Source organism: Mesoplodon bidens (assembly GCF_964165515.1).
Source record: "Mesoplodon bidens genome assembly, chromosome: X".
Lineage (NCBI taxonomy): Eukaryota > Metazoa > Chordata > Mammalia > Artiodactyla > Ziphiidae > Mesoplodon > Mesoplodon bidens.
The window spans coordinates 25,008,988-25,026,907 of record NC_138163.1 but is presented as its reverse complement, the minus strand read 5'-3'; the positions used below and the strand labels follow the sequence as shown (position 1 = coordinate 25,026,907).

Here is a 17,920-nt window from a genome sequence, read left to right as displayed (position 1 = left end):
TTTTGCATGGCATTTATAGCTTAGGAGACAGCCTGATTAAAAGTTCACTCAGTACAGTATACTATGATATGTTAATCAAAACCACTAACAGTCATTGTTATGTACTTAAAGAATTTTTTTCTAAATTTAGACATGAGCTAGTTAAACAGTATGAATTATCCAATAAAGTCAGAAGGTAAGGTATATTAAAATATGTTGAATCTGTTTTATCTATTTCCTTGAATTCATAATGTGAGAGGTAAGTAACAGATTAAATTAAAATAGATGAGCATGCTTTCACAATCTATTTGACATCACAAAATATTTTTAGGGCTCGAGGTATTTGAAAATCTATCTAATTCTTTTGTCTTCTCTCCTTCCCTCACTTGAAATTGATTTTACCAGGTTCCCAAATAGTATGTGAGTTTTTTTCTAAAAAATCTCATTGATAAGTGGAAATGTAAAAGAAATTTTTTTCTGGAATGAGCCATTTTCTCCAGTTACTCATTTCCAGGAAGATCTGGATTGTGAAAAGGTCTACAGCTTACATTCCTGATTTGCAACATTTCAGATTTTCTCTTAACCACAATGAACCAATAGATATTAATAATATTCCATTAATTTTGTCATAGTTTAACATGGGAAAAATACTCCCAGTAGAATTTGATTTGAATTATTTCTATGTGAGAAAACAAGAAAAGTAGCATTATTAGTTACAGAAATTTTCAATAACCAATTTGTTTTCCTTGACAGAGATTTGATATGCCTCTAACCTGATTTCATAGCCATAGCAAAATCACACACTAATAATATTATTTTATTGTTTTCCTGTAGATGTGTTCTTTGTGCCATTGTCCTGGAGCTACAATTGGTTGTGATGTGAAAACATGTCACAGGACATACCACTACCACTGTGCATTGCATGATAAAGCTCAGATACGAGAGAAACCTTCACAAGGAATTTACATGTAATTATTTAACTTCTCTTTTAGTTTTTTTTAAACAGTCATACTTTCTTTAGGCCTTTGTAAAAATTGTTTCCCATTTCAAAGCATTTCATCACCATCGTAAAGGGTGTTTTTGGTAGGGAATTTAATGCTTAGAGAAATGGCATAGAAAGTTTAATGATAAGGTTTTTGGAATCCAGCTTCTGAATGGGGTGAAGTGTACTGCTCATTCTTAATTTGAAAAATGAATTTGGTTTGTTTACTTGGTAATTTTTAATTTCTTCATTTTTTGTAGGGTTTATTGCCGAAAACACAAGAAAACTGCACATAACTCTGAAGGTACGTTATTCAGCCACTTTTCAATTTCAAGAGGAAATTTGAGTAAAATATGAGTGAATTATACTATATTGACTTTTACCACAAGACATATCTTAATATTGAATACACTTTGAAGAATTAAAAGCATTCGGGTGCTTTCTTCAGTAGCACGTATACTAATATTGGAACGACACAGAGAAGATTAGCATGGCCCCTGCGCAAGGATGACATGCAAATTCGTGAAGCGTTCCATATTTTTCACAACATTGTAAATCATCTATACTTCAATTAAAAATAAAAGAATGCTTAACCCAGTTCCTGCAGAGATTCAAAGCCTTTTGAAAGCAGTTTTATTATATCTGTAAATTAATTCCCTTTTTATTCCTATTATTAAGATTTATAACTAAGATATTTAAGGAGAGAGAACACGTTCTGTTCACTTTTAAGTTTAAGCACTATAAAAATTATTCAAATTATGAATGAACCATAATGAGGGGAAAAAAAAGAGAGAGAAGCATTCAGATAAACTAATGTACATAGTGAAAAAGATCTGAATTTTTAAGAAAACTTTTACCCCAAAATTCTTATGAAGAGTATGTTGAGAATGTATTTATCTTTAGGGGGAAATGATGCTAGTGGTTACGGATTTCTGTGTTTAGGTAAGTATGTTAGTAGATTGTAAAGGTAATAATTAGAAACCTTGCTACTGTCAGATAAAGAAAACGTGAACTGGGGATACTAGTGCATTTTGTGATAAACAGGCTTTCTGTTAAATTTTTATTCACATTGTAGTACTTTTTTTTCTTAATACAGACATGTTCATAAGAGGTAATCAATTTTAAAATACAAAGTTTTAAAATTGTTTTATAGTTTATTTCCACTTAAATTTATACAAAACCAGGATAGTCATGTTTATGTATAGTTAGCCAAGCTGTAGTTGGTCTTTAAAAGGTATGGGAAAGTTCTTAAATTGAATTCTGACTTGTTTCAAACCTTTTCAAACAGATGGTTTTGATACTTTTACTAGTATCAAAATATAAAAAGGCTTAGATTTAATCTGAGATTGTTCTATCCTTCCATTTAGATTAGAGATCTTTAAAGTTTTTGTTAGCTTCTGAGAACATGTTGCTTAGAATTAAGAATGGTTTGAGCCTATTGTTTTAGGAAGTTGTTGCTTTTATAAGACTTACCTAGTTAACAGTGTTGCCATATTAAAATTTGTGGCCCTTTTTGATCTCTTAGATCTTGGTTTTATAATACAAAATAGTATTGTTTCCCCTTCACGACCAGATAAGTCTAAATACTTCAGAAGTGCTGGTTAAAAATTCAGTGTTTAGCAAAAACTTGTCATTAAGGTAAACATATTGGACAAATAATAAGAACAGAATGTTTTTGAGGTGATAAAGTACAACTGATAAACTTTATAGTGTTTTCCTTCAGTTTTTTCCTCACTTAATTCTGTAATTGAATTGAAAAACCTTTCGTGAAAGGTTAAGAGTAAGCTTTCCCACCTTTCGTTGTTTCAGGTTTTAACAGCGGATTTATTTGATTCTCTTCACAGTTGTAGTGAGCATATATGGTAAGGAAAGGATTGAGACTTAATAATCTGACGAATACAAGTGTGTCAGCATACTGGGGCAGGATATTTGAGGGTGGCAACAATGATTAATATAGTCATCTTCCCTTTTATTCCCTCAGTTTCTGAAGCTGATAGTACCATCTAGTGGTAGAGATAAGTCAGTGCAGACTACATAAAACAATTTTGACCACTTTTTGCTTTGAGAACCTTTTTAATGAGGAAGATCTAAATTCATACTTTTCAGGAGGGCTTTCCTTTTTTTAAGATTTTTTCATGTGGACCATTTTTAAAGTCTTTATCGAATTTTTTACAACATTGCCTCTGTTTTCTGTTTTGGTTTTTTGGCCCCGAGGCATGAGGGATCTTAGCTCCCCGACCAGGGATCAAACCCGCCTCCCCTGCATTGGAAGGTGAAATCTTAACCACTGGACTGCCAGGGAAGTCCCAAGAGGACTTTTCTTTCAATATAACTGGCAGGAATACTACAATTCAAATTTGTGATACGACTGATTTGAATTTTGGGTTCAGTGTATAGTTTGGTAGCACATTTGGGTTCCCTGTATTATTGACATATGTAGTATGTTTATACTCATCTTGTAGAACTTGAAAGCATAATATTACAGTTTAAAAGTATGACAGAGTTTCTATTTATTGAATTTTGACTTTTACCACATTCATCTACCTTGAATTTATTAGATATTGAGTGCTTTGTCAGAAACAGAACTTCCAATTATTTCATTATTCTAATGGGAAACATATATTCTAATTTATGGTGGGGGTTTATAGGATTGTATTTCAGGGACTGTCATTGAGAATTGTATGGCACTAATCTATACAGCAAAGAGGAATTGATACCTTCGGCAATTTCTTGATCGTTTTTGCCATTTGTGGCTCAGTACCTACTTTGCTAATACTTAAAATGATAAATACTATGTAATTCAGTCTGTCATGTCGGCTTGATATAATATGAACTGTGCTTTGAAATATTAAATTTGAGAATCTCTTTACCGTCTCCATACTTTTGCCTTTTCCAGAATGTCATATAGTTGGAATCATACAGTATGTAGCCTTTTCAGATTGGTTTCTTTCACTTCGTTGGCCTTTTTTTTTGGTGGGGGGGGTTAGTTGTTAATTCTTACAAGAAAGGATCCAATGGACAAGAGATTGAAGGTACAAGAAGGAGGATTCAGGCACAAGTGGAACAATTGCCCTGTGATAAGGAGGACCTTTCCACTGTAATAGGAGAGAAGGAAGAGGATAAGTGGTTCCTATCAGGTCTGTTTTCTCTGTGATGGAGAATGTAGGGAGAGGGGTGAGGTTTGGAAGTTGAAAGAGAGAGAAGTTGTTTTGAAAGAATACTTGTGAAGACCAGGGGAGGAAGTTTGCCTAGAGAAATGTAAAGTTTCCGGACTGAATTGGACCAGTTGAGGTTGGTAACCATGAATTTATAAAGTGATGCCATCAGTCAGGTTGTGTGACATTTCCTACAGCATTACAGGATCCTGAGTGTAGAATAGAGAAAGTATCTAGTTGGTTCATTCAGAATCGGAATTTTTCCAAGTGGGTTCAACAAAGGAGTAAAGGGATAAGGGAGTTTAGAATATTTGTGAGAGTAAAGAAACTGAAAGGAATTAATAGACTGGAGATCCTGGTAAGATTGAAGAACAATGAGAATGAAAGTACTCGGGAAAGCAATCATCTGTGGTCCCAAAGTATGATATAGTGATTTCAGAAGTAGAATCCTTTTAGGTGATTATGAGGTATCTGGGTATGATTATAGGGATTAGGTGGTTGATGGAGGACATCAGTGAAGATTAAGGAACTGAATGGCTAGGTGTTGCTTGGATTGTCCATGTGGATAGTGAAATCACCCAGCATGATGGGCAGGGGTCAGGATGGAGAAGAGGGCTGTGAGCTATGTGCTAAAGAAAGTGATGTGTGAGTGGAATGATTGGGAGTTGGCAATTATTAGCAAGCAGGAGAGGAAGAAGGTAGCATAGTCTGTGGACCAGCAGAATGGACGTCATCTGGGAGTTTGTTAGAAATGCCTGATCTGAAGCCCCACCCCTGACCTACTTAATAGGAATTTAAACAAGATCCCAGGTGGTTTGTATGCATATTAAATTTGGGAAGCAGTGGTTTAGTTGAATGACATGGACCTCAGCGGTGCAGGGCTTTTTACAAGGGAATGGAGAATTAATGGCTCAACAATGCTGTCTAGCAGAACTTTCTGTGATGATGGAAATGTTCTATATTTGCACTGTCCAATATGGTAGCCACTAGCCACATGTGGTGATTGAGTGCTTAAAATGGTGTAGTGCCCTCCTATATGTTAGAAATGGACTGAAATAGCCAGAATTAAATCCTACATCTTATGTTTCCCCCCCGTTGGCCTGTGTTTAGATAATAGGTATATCCTTTACCTTTTTTAAAAAATAAGTTAATTAAATTAATTAATTTATTTTTGGCTGCGTTGGGTCTTCGTTGCTGCGCGCGGGCTTTCTCTAGTTGCGGTGAGCAGGGGCTACTCTTCACTGTGGTGCACGGGCTTCTCATTGTGGTGGCTTCTCTTGTTGCAGAGCACGGGCTCTAGGTGCACGGGCTTCAGTAGTTGTGGCTTGCAGGCTCTAGAGCGCAGGCTCAGTAGTTGTGGCTCATGGGCTTAGTTGCTCTGCAGCATGTGGGATCTTCCTGGACCAGGGCTCAAACCCGTGTCCCCTGCATTGGCAGGCAGATTCTTAACCACTGCGCCACCAGGGAAGCCCTTTTACCTTTTTATAAAGCAATATTTCAAAAATGTCAAATGTTGGCAATAGCAAATAGCTTTAGCTTGTACCAGATGCCAGTCTGTATTTTGTAGAAGTACTTTAATATGATAATTTGTCATCACTAAACATATGACTACTTATAAGGAACTGTGATTACAAATGAATGGTGGTTCTTTTAAAATCATTTTCATTAAGGGTATTAAGGTCTTTTCATTAAATAATTTATATGGAGCAAAGTAATCTGTGAAGAGATAGAAAACAGTATCTAGAGTAGATGCTGGGTGTTAGATATTCACAGCAAGAATGTGTAGAATGTAAGTCATCATCACAAACATAACCTCAGCTCAATTTAAATTCTTAATTGTAAGGAGCCAAACTTGTGGTTTATTATATTTCTTAAATTACCCAATATAGAATGTTTTGCATGGGATGGGTACTCAAGAAATGTTTGTAACTTCTTCATTTTCTTTGGCTTGAAACTAAGAACGGTATTTAACGTGTCACTTGTTTTTGGGTGACTTCTTGTCCTGTAGCTTCTCTTGTGCTGGGTGTCAGTAGAGAAAGATGAATTAATAAAACAGGGTTTCACTCTTGGGGGAGTTACAGAATTTAGCAGCAGATATGTGACTAACTGATTAAAATACAGTGGTGATACATGGAAATACTTAGAGATAAAGGGGCATGATGTTTGCATCTTACTCTTTAACCTTTCAGAAAAAGGTATATGGATAGAGAGAATGAATGATAAAGTATATGTGGTAAGATATTAACATTTGGGTGAAGGGTATATAGGAATTTTTTTACAGATTTTTATAAGTCTGAAATTAGTGATAAGTGCCACAATTACAGTCACCATAAAATCCCAGGTATTCTGAGACAGTGTAAACAAATCAGGGACTTGGTGGAGCCCCTAATGTACAATTTGGGAGCTTTATTAGAGGTGTTTGTCAAATCATATAACTCAGTTTATGTTTCAGGAAATAGTTATATTGGAAGTATGTTGAAAGTGTGTTGTCATTTATGTAGATTCAAGCCTTTGCCTGGTTTAATAGTCCCTTAATATTTTCTTTCCCTTGTTCTTTTTCTCTAGATTATGCTGCAGTTTCCACTCTTCATTACTTTTATTAAGTGGAAGTTTAGGGAGATTTTAATATGGTATCAAAAGTGTTTAAAAACCTTTTAAATTTAGGTGCATTGAATAGATTTATTAGGTACTGGAAAGGCAGTTTTGTACACTGGTTGAATATGGGCTTTGAATTCAGATGTATGTTTGAATCTTAGCTCTGCCACTTACTAGTCACGTGATCTTGGGCAAGCTATTTAGTATCTCTTAGAACCTTAATACTGCATCTGTAAAATGGGGATTAAAAAACCCCACCTTGTAGGATTATTGTAAGAATTAAATGAAATGATGCATGTGAAGCTCTTAGCAATGTGCCTGGCACATAGTAAGTTGCTCAGTAAATACTACATTCTGTATCATTATGGTTGTAACCATTACTCCCTGAAAACTCTACCTACCTCTCTTACCACTCATCTTTTCATGTGCTCTTCCTTGGAAGATAGTAGAATTTAAACTGTGTGATTTAACTTGGAAAATTTTAGTAATTTATTCAAACTGTGCTCTTTGCTAGAATTGACTCCATATTCTTTCTTTGATTCACCAGATTTGTTGACTACCCATATGCAAAGTGCTGTGCTAGGCATTATTTACATTCATCTTTGTTTTAGCGCACTTTATAAACTTGCATTATAGGAAGTGTGAAACATATGCAAAAGTATGTTTGAAAAAAAGGCCGAATTCACAGTAAGATAGACAAGATGAAAAGGCAGAGGGCTATGTACCAGATGAAGGAACAAGATAAGACCCCAGAAAAACAACTAAATGAAGTGGAGATAGGCAACCTTCCAGAAAAAGAATTCAGAATAATGATAGTGAAGATGATCCAGGACCTTGGAAAAAGAATGGAGGCAAAGATCGAGAAGATGCAAGGAATGTTTAACAAAGACCTAGAAGAATTAAAGAACAAACAAACAGAGATGAACAATACAATAACTGAAATGAAAACTACACGAGAAGGAGTCAATAGCAGAACAACTGAGGCCGAAGAACAGATAAGTGACCTGTAAGACAGAATGGTGGAATTCACTGCTGTGGAACAGAATAAAGAAAAAGAATGAAAAGAAATGAAAACAGCCTAAGAGACCTCTGGGACAACATTAAACGGAACAACGTTTGCATTATAGGGGTCCCAGAAGGAGAAGAGAGAGAGAAAGGACCCGAGAAAATATTTGAAGAGATTATAGTAGAAAACTTCTCTAACATGGGAAAGGAAATAGCCACCCAAGTCCAGGAAGCACAGAGAGTCCCATACAGGACAAACCCAAGGAGAAACACACCGAGACACATAGTAATCAAATGGGCAAAAATTAAAGACAAAGAAAGATTATTGAAAGCAACAAGGGAAAAATGACAAATAACATACAAGGGAACTCCCGTAAGGTTAACAGCTGATTTCTCAGCAGAAACTCTACAGGCCACAAGGGAGTGGCATGATATACTTAAAGTGATGAAAGGGAAGAACCTACAACCAAGATGACGCTACCTGGCAAGGACCTCATTCAGATTCGATGGAGAAATCAAAAGCTTTACAGACAAGCAAAAGCTAAGAGAATTCAGCACCACCAAACCAGCTCTACAGCAAATGCTAAAGGAACTTCTCTAAGTGAGAAACACAAGAGAAGAAAAGGACCTACAAAAACAGACCCAAAACAGTTAAGAAAATGGTCATAGGGATATACATATTGATAATTACCTTAAACATGAATGGATTAAATGCTCCAACCAAAAGACACAGGCTCGCTGAATGGATACAAAAACAAGACCCATCTATCTATATGCTGTCTACAAGAGACCCACTTCAGATCTAGGGACACATACAGACTGAAAGTGAGGGGATGCAAAAAGATATTCCATGCAAATGGAAATCCAAAGAAAGCTAGAGTAGCAATACTCATATCAGATAAAATAGACTTTAAAATAAAGAATGTTACAAGAGACAAGGAAGGACACTACATACTGATCAAGGGATCAATCCAAGAAGAAGATATAATAATTATAAATATATATGCGCCCAACATAGGAGCACCTCAATACATAAGACAACTGCTAACAGCTATAAAAGAGGAAAACGACAGTAACACAATAATAGTGGGGGACTTTAATACCTCACTTACACCAATGGACAGATCATCCAAACAGAAAATTAATAAGGAAACACAAGCTTTAAATGACACAATAGACCAGATAGATTTAATTGATATTTATAGGACATTCCATCCAAAAACAGCAGATTACACTTTCTTCTCAAGTGCACGTGGAACATTCTCCAGGACAGATCACATCTTGGGTCACAAATCAAGCCTCAGTAAATTTAAGAAAATTGAAATCATATCAAGCATCTTTTCTGACCACAACGCTATGAGATTAGAAATGAATTACAGGGAAAGAAACGTAAAAAACACAAACACATGGAGGCTAAACAATACGTTACTAAATAACCAGGAGATCACTGAAGAAATCAAAGAGGAAATCAGAAAATACCTGGAGACAAATGACAATGAAAACATGATGATCCAAAACCTATGGGATGCAGCAAAATCAGTTCTAAGAGGGAAGTTTACAGCTATACAGGCCTACCTCAAGAAACAAGAAAAATCTCAAACAATCTAAACTTACATCTAAAGGAACTAGAGAAAGAAGAACAAACAAAACACAAAGTTAGTAGAAGGAAAGAAACCATAAAGATCAGACAGAAATAAATGAAAGACAAACAAAGAAAACAATAGCAAAGATCAATAAAACTAAAAGCTGGTTCTTTGAGAAGATAAACAAAATTGATAAACCATTAGCCAGACTCATCGGGAAAAAGAGGGAGAGGACTCAAATCAATAAAATTAGAAATGAAAAAGGAGAAGTTACAATAGACACCACAGAAATACAAAACATCCTAAGAGACTACTACAAGCAACTCTATGCCAATAAAATGGACAACCTGGAAGAAATGGACAAATTCTTAGAAAGGTATAACCTTCCAAGACTGAACCAGGAAGAAATAGAAAATACGAACAGACCAGTCACAAGTAATGAAACTGAAACTGTGATTTAAAATCTTCCAACAAAAGTCCCGGACCAGATGGCTTCAGAGGTGAATTCTATCAAACATTTAGAAAAGAGATAACACCCATCCTTCTCAAACTCTTCCAAAAAATTGCAGAGGAAGGAACACTCCCAAACTCATCCTATGAGGTCACCATCACCCTGATACCAAAACCAGACAGATCCTACAAAAGAAGAAAATTACAGACCAATATCACTGATGAATATAGATGCAAAAATCCTCAACAAAATACTAGCAAACAGAATCCAACAACACATTAAAATGATCATACACCATGATCGAGTGGGATTTATCCCAGGGATGCAAGGATTCTTCAGTATACGCAAATCAATCAACGTGATACACCATATTAACAAATTGAAGCAGAAAAACCATATGATCATCTCAATAGATGCAGAAAAAGCTTTTGACAAAATTAAACACCCATTTATGATAAAAACTCTCCAGAAAGTGGGCATAGAGGGAACCTGCCTCAACATAATAAAGGCCATATACGACAAACCCACAGCAAACATCATTCTCAATGGTGAAAAACTGAAACCATTTCCTCTAAGATCAGGAACAAGACAAGGATGTCCACTCTCTCCACTATTCAACATGGTTTTGGAAGTCCTAACCACGGCAATCAGAGAAGAAAAAGAAATAAAAGGAATACAAATTGGAAAAGAAGAAGTAAAACTGTCACTGTTTGCAGATGACATGATACTATACATAGAGAATCTTAAAGATGACATCAGAAAACTACTAGGGCTAATCAATGAATTTGGTAAAGTTGCAGGATATAAGATTAATGCACAGAAATCTCTTGTATTCCTATACACTAAGGATGAAAAATCTGAAAGAAATTAAGGAAACGCTCCCATTTACCATTGCAACAATAAGAATAAAAGACCTAGGAATAAACTTACCTAGGGAGACAAAAGACCTGTATGCAGAAAACTATAAGACACTGATGAAAGAAATTAAAGATGATACAAACAGATGGAGAGATATACCACGTTCTTGGATTGGAAGAATCAACATTGTGAAAATGACTATACTACCCAAAGCAATCTACAGATTCAGTGCAATCCCTATCAAATTACCAATAGCATTTTTTACGGAACTAGAACAAAAAATCTTAAAATTTGTATGGAAACACAAAAGACCCCGAATAGCCAAAGCAGTCTTGAGGGAAAAAAACGGAGCTGGGGGAATCAGACTTCCTGACTTCAGACTATACTACAAAGCTACAGTAATCAAGACAATATGGTACTGGCACAAAAACAGAAACATAGATCAATGGAACAGGATAGAAAGCCCAGAGATAAACCTACGCACCTATGGTCAACTAATCTATGACAAAGGAGGCAAAGATATACAATGGAGAAAAGACAGTCTCTTCAATAAGTGGTGCTGGGAAAACTGAACATCTATATGTAAAAGAATGAAATTAGAACACTCCCTAACACCATACACAAAAATAAACTCAAAATAGATTAGAGACCTAAATGTAAGACCGGACACTATAAAACTCTTAAGAGGAAAACATAGGAAGAACACTCTTTGACATAAATCACAGCAAGATCTTTTTTGATCCACCTCCTAGAGTAATGGAGATAAAAACAAAAATAAACAAATGGGACCTAATGAAACTTAGAGGCTTTTGCAAAGCAAGGGAAACTACAAACAAGACAAAAAGACAACCCTCAGAATGGGGGAAAATATTTGCAAACAAATCAGCGGACAAAGGATTAATCTCCAAAATACAAAGAGCTCATGCAGCTCAATATTAAAAAAACAACCCAATCCAAAAATGGGCAGAAGACCTAAATAGACATTTCTCCAAAGAAGACATACAGATGGCCAAGAAGCACACGAAAAGCTGCTCAACATCAGTAAGTATTAGAGAAATGCAAATCAAAACTACAATGAGGTATCACCTCACACCAGTTAGAATGGGCATCATTAGACAATCTACAAACAACAAATGCTGGAGAGGGTGTGGAGAAAAGGGAACCCTCTTGCACTGTTGGTGGGAATGTGGATTGATACAGCCACTATGGAGGACTGTATGGAGGTTCGTTAAAAAACTAAAAATAGAACTACCATACGACCAAGCAATCCCACTTCTGGGCATATACCCTGAGAAAACCATAATTCAAAAAGAGACATGTACCACAATGTTCATTGCAGCTCTGTTTACAGTAGCTAGGTCATGGAAGCAACCTAAATGCCCATTGACAGACGAATGGATAAAGAAGATGTGGTACATATATACAATGGAATATTACTCAGCCATAAAAAGGAACGAAATTGGGTCATTTGTTGAGACGTGGATGGATCTAGAGACTGTCATACAGAGTGAAGTAAGTCAGAAAGAGAAAAACTAATATCGTATATTAATGCATATATGTGGAACCTAGAAAAATGGTACAGATGGACCAGTTTGCAGGGCAGAAATAGAGACACAGATGTAGAGAAGAAACGTATGGACACCAAGGGGAGAAAGCGGCAGGGGGGTGGGGGGGGGTGATGAACTGAGTGATTGGGATTGACATATATACACTGATGTGTATAAAATTGATGACTAATAAGGACCTGCTGTATAAAAAAATAATAAAATTAAGTTAAAAAAATTTTTTAAAATGTAGGGACATGAGGAGAGCGTAAAAAAAAATCCCCATCACCCAGCTTTAGCAACTGTCAGCTCCTGGCCAGTCTTGTTTCATCTATACCCTTACCCACTTCCTCCACCTGGATTATTTTAAATTAAATCCCAGCTATCATATTTCATTTTGGCACACTTAATTAAGAATAATATATTTTATGTATGTTACATTTTTATATATGCACATGTATATGTATATGCCTAAAAGAAATCATTTATCTGCTAACTTTACTGGAAAAACAGAGTTTGCTTGTGACCAGGGGCATGCAGAGCAAATGCTCACCACGTTCCCATTGGAGACGGCAGGGCAGAGGACCTCCAGTCTTGCTTTTGTAGCTGCCCTAAAGATTCAAAGCAGATGTGGTAATGCTTACCCCAACTTTAATACTTGGCCTTTTTCTTAAAAAGAAAATTCTGACAAATGTTTATTGAGTGCCTGCTGGGTGTGGGCACATTGGGGAGTTTAGAAAAGAAGCCCCTTGTGGGCAAAGAGCTTACAGTCTACACAAGGTATGATGAGTAATAATTAACAATTGAATAGAATTTCATAGTTTACAGAGTGCTTTTCTCAAACATTTTCTTAAAGCAGCCTTTTCAGGAAGGTGTTCTTATTAGTCCCATTTGATATACCAGGAGACTTGTGAGTGTTAAGTAACTTCACCAAGTTAAGGCCTAGAAAGTGGCAGACTTCAGACTTTCTGTCCAGGGGTCCTTTCTACTTCATACTGTTAAGTGATGTGAGAATTTAGGAGAAGGAAGGAAATGGGGCTTAAACCAGGAAGATATAAGATGAGGAAAACATTGATTAGGAGGGAGAAGAGAATTGGTAAAGGGACAGATAGGGCTTATACAATACTAGGAGGAGGGGAGAGTTGGTTTCCTGGTAAGTTGGTCAACCCCTGTCACATAGGGGCAATCAGAAGGGTAACAGAGAAGGGCCTGGCCATTCTAAGGTGACATGGACATCTGTACTCATAAAGGTGGGGAACACTTGGAAACACAGGAAAGGAGGACAACCTTATTTTGCTACCTACCTTATCAAGTCTGGATTTTTAGAAATTGTAGTTGTGAATACAAGGGTGAGGTTTTATTTTCTCCCATATTCTTTTGTTTGAATAGGTATATGAACATTGTACAAAAATCAGCAATACAAAAGAGTGTAGACTGTAAGTAAGCTTTCCTCTCATCCTTGTCCTTGTATCTCAGTTTCCAAATTTTTTTGCTGAAAGCAACATCTACTGTCAGTTTCTTTTGTGTCCTTCCAGAGCAATGCATACATAAGCGTATGTATAGCTATCCTTTTTCTAACTTGCAGGAGCATATGAAGATGTTTATTTCCATGATAATGGGTATTACTACTTCCAAAGCATATAGTAGTGACTCACTGACATGTGTTTGTCCCAGCTCTGTTACTCCCTAGCTTTGTGATCTTAGGCAGAATTATTTAACTTTTCTGAATTTACTTATCTATAAAATGGAGGATGGGGATGGTGACTGATAAAACCTCATGGGGCTGTTTGAGGTTGCATGAGATAGTGCATGTAAACTGCATAGCACATCTGGTATAGTCAAAACTCAAAAAGCTCAAATGTTAGCTCTTATATTTTGGGTATTTGCATTTACATATTAAATGGAAAAGGGCAAGATGCAGAATAGTATGCTTAGAATGCCATTTGTTTGTATATTCTTTTAAAACAGATTTGCATATGCATAGAAAATAATAGCTGACATTTATTGAGAGTGTCTTATGTGCCAGGCCCTGTTCTAGATTAAGTACTTTACAGGAACTAACTCATTTAATTCAAGAACCCTCTGAGGTAGGTCTCAGGTCCAAGGACACACAGTCTGTGACAGATCCAGGGTTCAAAACCAGGCTCTCTACCCTTGAGGGTGAGAAAAGAAGCATTAACGGTACCTTGAGAGGAAGGGAGTGAGTATGAAGAAAAGGAAGCAAGGAAGCTAGGGCACTAGCTGGGAGTGCAGAGCAGATGGAATTGGAAGGTGGAAAGGAAGATTCTCCCTACTTTTATGCAGATAGTTCTTTTATAATTATTATTAAAAATAACTTTTAAGAATGTTAAAACATTTTCAGTTTTGAATTGGAAAAATAAACAATAAGTAACCATGAAAAATTTAAACAAAGGTACTCTGACTAGCTTCATACTCACATTTTCATGTGCAAATAATTTTCAAATATTTTCTAGGATAATTCCCGAAAATAAAATCACTGGGTCAAAGGGTTTAATCTTTTTAAGGTTCTCAATACGCATTGCCATATTACTTTTTAGAAAGATTGTGCTAGATTATATTCCCGTCAGCAGTGGCTGACTTTACTCCCTCCTTTCACCACATTGGATGTTATAAATTCTTTTAAATACAAACGTAGTACATAGCCCATTGTTAAAAAAATTAAAATAGTACAAAAGTACTCTTAAAATTAAAGTAATTCAGAAAGCCCTCTCTTCACCCCAAAATCACACTCTCAGTAGTAGTAGAGTTCCTACTACTAACAGTTTGTATATCTTCCTAGAACCTTTCTTACATACGTACAATCTTACGTATATCTGCATATGTGCACTATTTGTAATACAATGGCATCACAGTATACATAGATAATGTTATGCAACTTGTTTTTTTCATTCTGTGATGTATCAGACACCCTTCTCTGTCTGTGCATACAGATCAACCTCATTCTTTTTAACAGTTGTGTTACATCCCATAGAATAAATAGAACCATAGTTTATTTAAGGATTTCTCTTAATAAAAATCAGTTATATCTATTTTTTTCACATACAAATAAAACTGCATTGATCTTCCTTATACGTATGTGCTTATGTACTTGTGCAAGTGATTCTATAGGATAAAGTCCTAGAAATGGGGGTGCCAGGAGAGACTCTGTGCATTTAACATTGGGAATAAGTACTGTCACATGTACCAACAGTGTATGAGAGTGTCCAGTTCCCTACAACTGTGCTGGATATTATCAGTCTTATAATTTTTACGAATCTGATTATCTCATTTAATTTCCATTTCTCTTATCATTAGTAAGGTTGTGCTTCTGCCCATGTTTTTTCAGTCATTTATATTTCTTCTGTGAATTGTCAGTCCTATCCTTTGCACGTTTTTCTTTCAAGGTTCGTCTTTTTAAAACTGGTTTGAAGTGCTGTCTGTAAAATATAGATATTAATTCCCTGCCACTAAATGGCTTCTTAGGTGTCCTAACCCCAAGATTATAAAAAAAATCTCTTCCATTTTCTTCTGTTACATTTCTGGTTTGTTATTTTATTAGATTTTTTGGATCCATCTATAACTTTTTCATATGGTATGAGAAAAGGAATCTGAATTTTTAGAAAATGGGTACCCAGTTGTGCCCTAGTGTCTCTCCCCCACTCATTTGAAATGCTACTGTTATCATACTCTGATTTCCCATATGCATGTGGGTCTCTTTTCAACCCGGCTTTCTCTTCTGCTGACATGTGTCTATTCCTGTGCCAGTGTTTTAACTACTGTTGCTTTATGGTATATTTTGATATCTTTTTTTTAAAAAAGATAGTCTTGTGTATTATACATTTACTCTTCCAGAAAACTGTGGAATCAACTTTCAATTCTGTTTTATCAGCATTTCATTAAATTAGGTTAGCAAGAACTGATACCATTCTAATGTTGATCCTGTTCATCCAGAAGCATGGCTTATCTCAACATTTTTGTGGGGCTTCTTTTATATTTGTATTTCTAACACATTTTTTGTTGGGTTTATTGTAGTTTTTTACAACTACTTAAAGACTGCTATTTTGATAGGTGAAAATGATGTATCACTTAATTTACATTTCTTTGACTTAGAGATGTCAAATTTTCTAAAAGTGTATTTATTTATTTATTTTAAAGTTTACTTTGGCTGTGTTGGGTCTTTGTTGCTGTGCGCGGGCTTTCTCTAGTTGCGGCGAGCGGGGGCTACTCTTCGTTGCGGTGCACAGGCTTCTCATTGCGGTGGCTTCTCTTGTTGCGGAGCATGGGCCCTAGACGTGTGGGCTTCAGTAGTTGCAGTGTGTGGGCTCTGTAGTTGTGGCTCACAGGTTCTAGGGCGCAGGCTCAGTAGTTATGGCACACAGGCTTAGTTGCTCCGTGGCATGTGGTATCTTCCTGGACCAGGGATTGAACCCGTGTCCCCTGCATTGGCAGGGGGATTCCTAACCACTGCGCCACCAGGGAAGTCCCTAAAAGTATATTTAACTACTTATGTTGTACGAATTGTTTGATCATATGCTTCACCCATTTTTCTGTTGGGGTCTTAATCTTTTATGAGCTTATCAGACCATAAAGATACTAATCCTTTGTCATAAATACAGCAGATGTTCTTCCAGTTTGTTTGCCTTCTAATTTTATCACTTTTTTTTTTAGTTTCAGAAGTTTAAAAGTCTTAGTTAAATCTGTCAATCTTTTGTGATTTTTTTTTAACTATTGCTGTTAAAGTCCCCTAAAATTTTATACTGAACGATTCCATGTTTAGGACAGACAAATATGCCATCTGGAAAACTAGCCATGTTGGCCTGATAATGGAATCAGTTAAGTAATTTCTTTATAGGTGTTTAACAATGTAGTGTTATTATAGTGTTAGGGATTATTTGTTTTCATTGTAAATAACAGAATATTATGTATATCACATATATGCTGTAATATATATCAGGATGATTGGAACATTTGGTTATGATTTTTCATTTTAATTTTTGGCACATGCAAGTAATTCTAATAGCTTTAATGAAATTCTGTGTCTTAAAAATTGTCAGATTGAATGTTTAAAGTAGGTGGCATGTTCTGATGTGAAATTTGCTATAGTGTTAAGATCAGAATTATCTTTAATTGACTTGTCTGTCTTCACAGGGAGAGTTATTCACATGAATCTGTCTTATTCCTATAAAACACTATCCACTTTTACCTTCCCCCCCCTTTCTTCCCTTAAATCCTACCATAGTTAGGTGAAGTTACATTGATATAAATTTTTATTAACTGTTTTGCAAATGGTCTAATGCTCTCAGTTCCTGGAGTTTATATATTCAAGTATATTCAATGATTAAATTACCCTTTCCTTATCATAATGAATGTGCTTTTATTGCTTAAAAAAACCCTTTAAAGTATTTATTAGGAAAGATCAGCATCTGAGAAGAGGAGTTGATATGCTTTCTCATGGAAGAAATTAGTCCGTGGAATTATAGTCGATAATTTAAGGTAAAAGAAAAAACAATGTAGGTATTAGAGCTATGCCTAAAACTTTCTTAGTTTGACACTAAGGCAAGTGAATATTTGGTTTTTATACCTTTTTGAACACTAAGTACATTGTCTTATATACAGTAGGCCCTCAGTAAATATTTTTAGTGAATAACTGAATGAAGCACCTCTATTAATGGTAGAAATACTTTTCAAATTACTGGGAAGCACAGTTCTAAAACTTCTACATAAATTTTGTTTAATCCATTAACGTATACACAGACAACCTGCACCAT

General features: G+C 35.7%; 1 protein-coding gene across 3 annotated transcripts in view; it reads left to right on the top strand.

Annotated features, from left to right (window-relative positions):
* Positions 1-17,920, top strand: part of PHF6 (PHD finger protein 6) — a 52,587-nt gene that overhangs the window by 17,275 nt on the left and 17,392 nt on the right. For all 3 annotated transcript variants that reach the window (XM_081221664.1, XM_081221663.1, XM_081221662.1), the window contains 2 exons: positions 814-947; positions 1,222-1,265. In XM_081221664.1, coding sequence (XP_081077790.1) covers positions 814-947; positions 1,222-1,265 — 178 coding nt within the window. The remainder of the gene's footprint in view (positions 1-813; positions 948-1,221; positions 1,266-17,920) is intronic.